At 34.1% G+C, this 7,965-nt stretch overlaps 1 protein-coding gene across 1 annotated transcript; it reads right to left on the minus strand.

Annotated features, from left to right (window-relative positions):
- Nucleotides 1–4,308: 4,308 nt before the first annotated feature.
- LOC110785750 (zinc finger protein CONSTANS-LIKE 15) lies at nt 4,309–7,744 on the minus strand. The gene is made up of 4 exons (XM_021990256.2): nt 6,236–7,744; nt 5,100–5,291; nt 4,760–5,004; nt 4,309–4,660 (listed from the first exon to the last, which is right to left on the minus strand). The coding sequence occupies exons 1-4, from the start codon at nt 7,235–7,237 to the stop codon at nt 4,534–4,536; spliced, it is 1,566 nt and encodes a 521-aa protein (XP_021845948.2). The 5' UTR covers nt 7,238–7,744; the 3' UTR covers nt 4,309–4,533.
- Between the last annotated feature and the right edge of the window lie 221 nt (nt 7,745–7,965).

Raw genomic sequence — 7,965 nt, forward strand, 5'->3', positions numbered from 1 at the left:
ATACGCCAATTTATTAGTTTTGTTTGGCGATTGGTTATTGACGATTGGCTACATCACAAGGTGGGTTTGAACAAATCTTTGTGTTGTCTTTTTGTTATTTGTTCGACTTTTTATTTGTTTAAAACATGTTTGATAAAATCAGTTATTTGATGTTATTACTACTTGAAAATTAGATAAAGCCAAAACTAACCCACATAAGTCCATAATCCCTTATGATAAAGACTGAAGATATATGCATGGATTAGATTTTATATGTTCACTTACTTTAATTTATGGTTTTATGGAAAAAGAGTTCACCTTTAATTTTATGGAGGAAAAGACAAATTACAATGAAGAAATGGTGGGTCTAAACTCTAAAGTCGTGGAAAATAGTATGACCAACAAAGAATTTGTTCCTCAAAAGAGGTGACTTGACTACGCCACCACGCACTACATTGAAAAATAATAAGTAAAGTTAAATCAAAGTTTGAATTTTAATTGAATTTCTTTCAAACATCCAAAATTAAAGTCGTCAAGAAGTCTCTGGAAAGGTTTTCATTCTTCAAACCTAAAAGTTTTGCAATCACCATCAACATCGAATGTAAAATTACCTCCGCATGATTTATGGTAGCTTTTGCATGTTCATCGTTCATTATTGCTAGTTTTATTTCATGCAACTTTCGTGCCATGAATGTACGTGTAAGAACTTATACTCTGTATATTACTTCTTTTCACGTGAAAAATCTTAACCCAAATTTGAATTATTGGAATCTATTTATAGACATTTTAGAACTATATTTGTGACTTTTTGTACTTTATATGATTCATCCAAACTTATTCGCTTGATAAGTAAAAGAAAACTTAATTTATCAATTTTATTTAAACAGTTTATAAACGTGTGTCAACACTATGTACTAAATGAATTGACAATTGGCAAAGCATCCTTGCATACACATGTTTGAGGATGGTTTATTAAGTCTGGTTTACTATATGTGACAATTTTCTACTACTTATGTGTTGTACTTGTATCATAAACAATGTACAACGTACTAATTATATGATGAAAATGTTCTCGCGGCATATAGAATATATAAATGAGGATTATACTGAAATATACGGAGTATAATTGAAAGTCAATGACAATTCTCTATTTTTGGTAGTTTCAAAATTAATGATGATTTATGACCCAAGCGTTCATTGTAAAAGTAAACAAATTGTAGCTAATTATCCAACGAGAAATAGAATTTCAAATTGGAAGTGCAATTTTGCTTTTGTTGTAAAGTCATACCAAAAAGTCCCACTTAATCATACTCTATATATAATTCAAACTTTAGTTTCCATATATTAAATTCTGATTTCTTCCCTCTGATTATTTGCTTCATAATGCAAATGTTACGTTGCCTAGGAATGCCTACGTAATACTAATTATTATTTAGGAACGGAAGGAATAATGTAACACATCACCCGTTTCTTTTTCAAAGGCGCTTCCGCGAGGTTTTGGCATTACCAAAGTTCATTCTCAAAAATCATTGCGTCTTATAAAAAAGAACATAAAGATAAAGGGGATAATATCTCATTTTCACGGTATATTCCTACCTCAATTATCTTCTTTATCCCACATATCAAACTAACTGTTTAGATTATTTCCTCGGATTTTTGGATTTAAAGGAAAATTGAACTTCTACTAGATTGAAATGTTACTTCCATTTTGTATTTAGTTTAGAACCAAGCAAGAACTCGAACATTAATAATGAATTTCTAATACTATGAGTAGGGGTATAAATAAGCCGAGCCGGTCAATAAACTACTCGGGCTCGGGCTCGTTTAAAACTCGTTCATGTTCGTTCATTTATTAAACGAGCCGAGCTTGAACAACTTTTGAAACTCGCTTAATAAACGAGCTTGAACATGAACATAGGTATGCTCGTTCATTTAAGTTCATGAACAACTCGTTCATTTATGTTCGTGAACAAGTTCGTCTAGTTATGTTATGTATCATATTTTACCATATATACGTTTTTCAAATATAAATAAAAATCATGTTTTTGACTTTTGAAATCTATAATAGAATAAAAATATTGTGAAATAAAATTTTAATTGCTAAATTAATGCTCCTTGACTCTTTCTAAATTATTAGTTTGTTTATCAAATAAAGTAATGTAGTTTAATCTTTATTATTAGATATGATTATAATTTGTTAGATTTTCAAGTGGTTATACTCTAAAGTTTGTTTAAGAAAGCTCGTTCATGAAAAAAGCTTGTTTATAAACTCGGCTCGATTAATAAATGAGCCGTTCATGAACAGTTCGCGAACACAAAATCTTTTAAACGAATCGAGCTTGAACAGATTTTTGAGCTTGATTAAAAGCTCGGGCTCGGACTCGAGCTCGCATAAGTTAAATGAACATGAACATGAACATGGTAAAGCTCGGGTTGACTCGGCTCGTTTACACCCCTAACTATGAGGTTGGAGATCTCTCATTTTTGTTCCAATGAGTTCCAATGAAGTAGAATTTTTAACACGGAAATTACCGCTTCTTGACACAGATCGTATACCCAGATTTGTTATGGTCCATCATCTCAATTCAGTGTGCAAACCCCAAATAAAAAAGTGTCATTGTTAATTGGGTTTTCATAAAGATCAGGCCCAACTCTAAAATAGGTTTTGCAATTTTTTAAATGTAGTCCTTTAATAATATTTCTGGCCCAATCCGAATTTCAAATCAATCATTTGATAATTTATCATCCAAAGTAGCTTATTTAAAATACAAACACACTCTAATTTATGGAGTTAATTTTATATGCATACCTTGGTTATTTCCATTCACAGAACCAATGGTGATGGAGACTACAAACAGAAGTGTAATACCAAATCCCGCGTAGGAGGTATGAAAAAGTGAACCTTTGCAAGCAAATTAACCTTAAACCCTAATAAAAGTATATAATACCAGGAGTCCGGTACTGCTGACAGATCGCATAATAACTTGTTTGATTAATTAATAGCTACCATAGAATTGTTGGAATTTAAAGATGGAAAAGTCCGCTCAAAATCTGACAGGTTTTCCAAAACCGGCAGGTTTTGAGCGCGAGTTGAAAAACGGACTTAAAAGACATTTCTTGAAGTGCACCGAAAATCGGCCGGTTTTGGGAAACCGGCAGGTTTCAAGATCAGTTTTTTGTGTTGTCCGGTTTTTTATCTTTTCTTTGGATTCCTCTTTTATAATAGCCTTTTAAGTATGATTTATGGACAATTATCATTCTGATTATGGTGATTAAGTTGGTCAATTATTTCTCTTGATTATGGGGGTTATAAACCCTTCATTATCATGAGTTTAATCGGTGATTCAATACTATTGGATTCCTTTGAGTCATTTGGTTTCTTTGGGCTGTTTTGTATTCTCCACTGATCCTATAAATACATGCTTCATTTCTTGAGTTGTTTACAGAAAAATCATTCCCTTATCATCTTATTTTCTCCTCTCTTTTGGGCTTAAGTTCTAGTAACTCCATCTCACACCCAAGAGTGCCATTGTGGGTTGAGAGTTGTGTAAACCTTAGGGAACGAATCGGTGAATACAATTGTGCACCCCGGTTGCACCGAATCTCGTTTTCAAGGCAATGGTTTGGTTACCACGGCACAACAAGTTCCGTAAATCTTACATTCTTGTTATTCATTTTAGCCTTGAAAACACATAAACTACAACAAGAATGACTAAGCATTTTACAATCTTTTCTTCCCTTTGTACATATGACAAACAAAGTGTTTGAATTTTCATTTAAAAAAATCAGAACGATTGATGATGCGATTTTTTAGTTTGAACATTCTGTTGGAGTATTTATAGATAATAAACATCCCGTTGATGAGAAATTCAACCAAGAGGTGGGGGATCGAATGCAGCTGATTGTTGACAGACATAACGAATTAAATACACCTAATTTATATTGAATTCAATCTCACAGCTAGCTAGCTAGCTAGCTCGGTTTCTCAAACGATAATGTATTTTAAGGCTCTTAACAGTTGCACAATTTCAGTTGATATAATAACAACACCATGTCTTTTTTTCTTGGTTCAGACTTGAGACAACAAGCGGAATGAATCGATCAGAATTCTTTCTTACATTATTTTTTATACAGAATTCTTTAAACCAACATCACAGCACAGCACAGCAATACAGCATCATATCTTTGTTTTTTATTTGGTATGCACCAACCAAGTGTTTCAGCTAGTGTGTCCCATTGGCCATAGGAACTTTCAATTACAAAAAACAAAGCTAGTTGCTATGACCATAATTCATCTAACAAGTTGTTTATTAGCAGAAGCAAATGTACTTTATTCAAATTCTACTGCTCTTAAATTAGCAGTGAATTCCTTACCTTATTTTCTATGATTATTTTTACAGCTAGCTAGCTAATACATGGCTGGGTATAAGAGTTACAAGAACTAAAAATGGCGTGTGAAACGTCACCATTCTGTATTGGATTTGGATAAAAGAATGATGAAGTAGACAAAACTTGTTCGGAAAAAGAAGAAAAACAAGTCGATCTTGAAAATATTTACACAGTATCAGTAGGAGACCATTGATCAGATGAAGCACCATTGATCTTGACAAATCGTCCTTTGACTCTCTTACGTGTATCAGCCCTTGCCTTCCTCGACTCATAACGTATATGCTTCTCATATCTATTCATATATTCAACAGATTAATTGAACTAGAGTTAGTCACTTAGTCTAGAATCTAGATCATAAAATCAAGTAATTAAGAAATGTGTAGCTAGCTACCTTCTTGTCTTCTTCTTCTCCTTGTAACGTTGCATGGCATTGCCTCTATTTTGTGCAAGCATTTCCATGTCGGCCTCTGTTCTTACTCCATTCTCACCTCCAAGGAAAACAGTTTGATCCATAAAATGAATATCTATGCTTTTATTTTTACCAAAAACTGAACCCGATGATGGCCTTATTATAGCCACATTGTTGTTCTCCGGTGTTGCTGGACCCTGACTCACTGCTGAATTTTGCATCTTACTCTGTACTTACAAATAACAATACCCAATTTCAGTAACATACAAACTACTATATGTCAATTACAGTATATAATTCATAAGGGGGTTGGGTTACATACATTAAACATTCGGATATCATCCGAGCAATTGATGTCATAGAGATTTGAGGTTGGCAAACCAGTTTCTGGTACAAGTGAGTTGTTGTAGCTGTTAGTGTTGATCATAAAACCAACTTCACTTTCACGGTACCCAATATTTAACCTTCCGCCTTCCTCATGATCCCTCATTCTCCCTGAGTTGAAATCCCATATCTGAACCACTCAAAATACACATCGTTAATTCATTATTCACTAGAGCAATTGAGTAATCAAATAATTACTTGTTCACTTATTGTTCAAGTAATAACCAAGAAAAACATTAACACCACTACAATGTGAATGTGATAGATCAATCAATAGACAAATCCTAAGTACAAATGGCCTTAATTAGCTAGCTAGTACACAAGATAACCGCATTCTGTACGATTACAGGTCAGGATTGTTAGTGGATGACAACCTGCTTAATTGGTAAAGATTTAAGGATTGCAACTAATGATCAACAAATCGAAGCATATAGTCGAGTCTATTCATAAATCACTACTACTTTACTCGCCAAGGTGAAAACTTTTTCCGGACATTCTAAAATACCAAGTGCTCAATGATATAAATGTGATCAAACTATTCAATTCTGGATAAGGTAGTACTTAAGTATCCAATTCTCATTTTAAGAAAGAGGGGAGGGTTTGTTACTGATGTATTATTGGAGGATAGACGACCTCCATGAACTATTGCATTTGTCTAACTTTTTAATTTAATCGTTCATACAAAAACAAAAAAAGCACCTTAGTTTATATACGAATTACGGAGTATAATTGAAATCACTCCTGAGTCACAGAGTAAGATCAAAGAACGCTCGAAAATTACATTTACTACTTCAAAAGATCGAGCAGGGAAGCTTAGCTAAATTGGTGTTCTGATCTCATTCTACACAGATAAATATCATTCTTACCCAAGCAGGAAAGTCTACAAAACATAAATTAACAATCTTACTAAATCAGGTAAACCTACTGAAGACAAATATCATACTTACTAATTCAGGTAAGCATTCCACCAAATCAGGCAACCAACACAATTCTCTATTTAATTAAATCAAACTTAGATTGTAATTAATTCAAAACAAGACTTTAAACCAAAAAGATTAGATTAAACAAACAAACCTGTATAGGAGGATTGGTGGGACTAGATTCCCACATGACATTTCCAGCAGCAGGACCATCCACATTAATAGCATTATTACTATTTATAGTATTATTTGTTGTCAACCCCATGAAAGATGTGAAATTCGCTTCATCTTGTTGCTGTTGTTGTTGTTGTTGAAACAAGATTGATTGATTTTGATTAATATCGTAATTAGAGGTGGTATTATTATTATTATTATTATTATTATTATTGTTCTCTAATCCTAAAATAAAATCGTCATTAGCAACAGCAGGAACAACAAGCAGAGGATTATTAGTAATATCACCAGTCTCTTGATCAGAATCCTTGCGCTTCTTTTGAAGGTGCAAATATTGCTTCATCGCCGCCTCCTGTTTTTTCCCATTAAAACAGTTCTTAATTAACCCATTAACCACCCCAGGATCATCATTCGCGTTATCATCAAATCCCCATGGGAAAGTGGGTCCCACATTGACATTATGATGAGCTGGTACCAGCAAATCCGCCCAAGGATCGTGAGCACCGTCACCGTCGATGATTAGGAGTGAATCATCATCAACGGCGGGTTTTGTGGGTTTCTTGGTGGCGGGATCGAGGCCGATGGCGGTGGTTAGGTAAGAGGCGGTGGGGCAGCTGAAGAGGCCCTCAACGGATCGATCGTGAGGGTAGGAGTCGTTTAGGTGGAGATCAAAGTCGCAGTCGTGGCAGAAAAGGAGGTTGTGAGTAAAGCATTTGACGGTGGCGGGTTGGGTTCCGCAACCGTCGCAGAGGAGATTACGGACGTGTTTTCTGGAGAGGGAATTGGCAGAGTGGACGTGCTGATCGCATAACAAGCAAAGCTTAGCGGTGTCAGCTCGGCAGTAGATAACAGCCGTTTGTTGGTTGCAGAAATCACATGGATTTTTTATTTGTTCAGTTTTTGTTGTTACACTCTGCATTTTCTCTTCTTCTCCAACTACTACTACTACTCCTACTCCTACTCCTTTTGATGATGTTCCCATTTCTTTTTCTTTTTCTTTTTCTTTTTCTGAACGAGATAAACAATTTAATTAATTTCTTTTAGTGAAAAAAAAGGGACAAAAATGGTTGAGAGAATTATACAGAAGGATGGGTTTGTGGAAAAGGGGAGGGAGGAAGGAAGTAGAAGAAGAGAAGATGGGGGGGATGGGATGATATAAAGAGAAATTTGGGGGTACCCGAAAAAAACAAGAAAAAATAATAAAAAGTATATCTTGCATTAAATATCTGATTTACTACCTTTTTGGTGCTGATGTGGATACATTCTTAAGCCACATGCCATGTACAGATGTACTCCGTACTAGTCGAAATGGAGTGTGAGAGTATTGTTCACCCGGTATACTCTGGTGTATAATTAATAAGGTCGTGTTTTTCAAATTAACAATTTTAGTAGAGTCAAAGAATTTTTGAAATTTTGATAGTTTGTTTCTTTTATTTGTTTGTTGGTTGAATAGGTTAATTTTACGTGTGCATTTTCTCCATTTAAGTCAACATCAACGTGGAAAATGGAGATTGTTGCTAATGGTATTTGATCAGATGTACTTTTTGTCAAACTATGTAACTCAAAATTTAGAATTTAACCCTAATGTGATCCTAATATAAATCCTCAATTCTAGTAACTATAACTAATTTTTGAGACCATTTTCATCATAACTATTATTACTATAATTAGCATACTGAAAATGTGTACTTTATGACTTTTGACAAGCAC

This window comes from Spinacia oleracea, chromosome 1 (genome assembly GCF_020520425.1).
Source record: "Spinacia oleracea cultivar Varoflay chromosome 1, BTI_SOV_V1, whole genome shotgun sequence".
Taxonomy (NCBI): domain Eukaryota; kingdom Viridiplantae; phylum Streptophyta; class Magnoliopsida; order Caryophyllales; family Amaranthaceae; genus Spinacia; species Spinacia oleracea.

Excerpts from the sequence above, each read along its gene's own strand:
- LOC110785750 (XM_021990256.2), bottom strand. The coding sequence starts at position 7,237 with ATGGGAACATCATCAAAAGGAGTAGGAGTAGGAGTAGTAGTAGTAGTT. Across the intron at positions 5,292-6,235 it reads CCACCAATCCTCCTATACAG|ATATGGGATTTCAACTCAGG; the intron begins GTTTGTTTGTTT and ends TGAGTGGTTCAG. Across the intron at positions 5,005-5,099 it reads ATGATATCCGAATGTTTAAT|AGTAAGATGCAAAATTCAGC; the intron begins GTATGTAACCCA and ends TTGTAAGTACAG.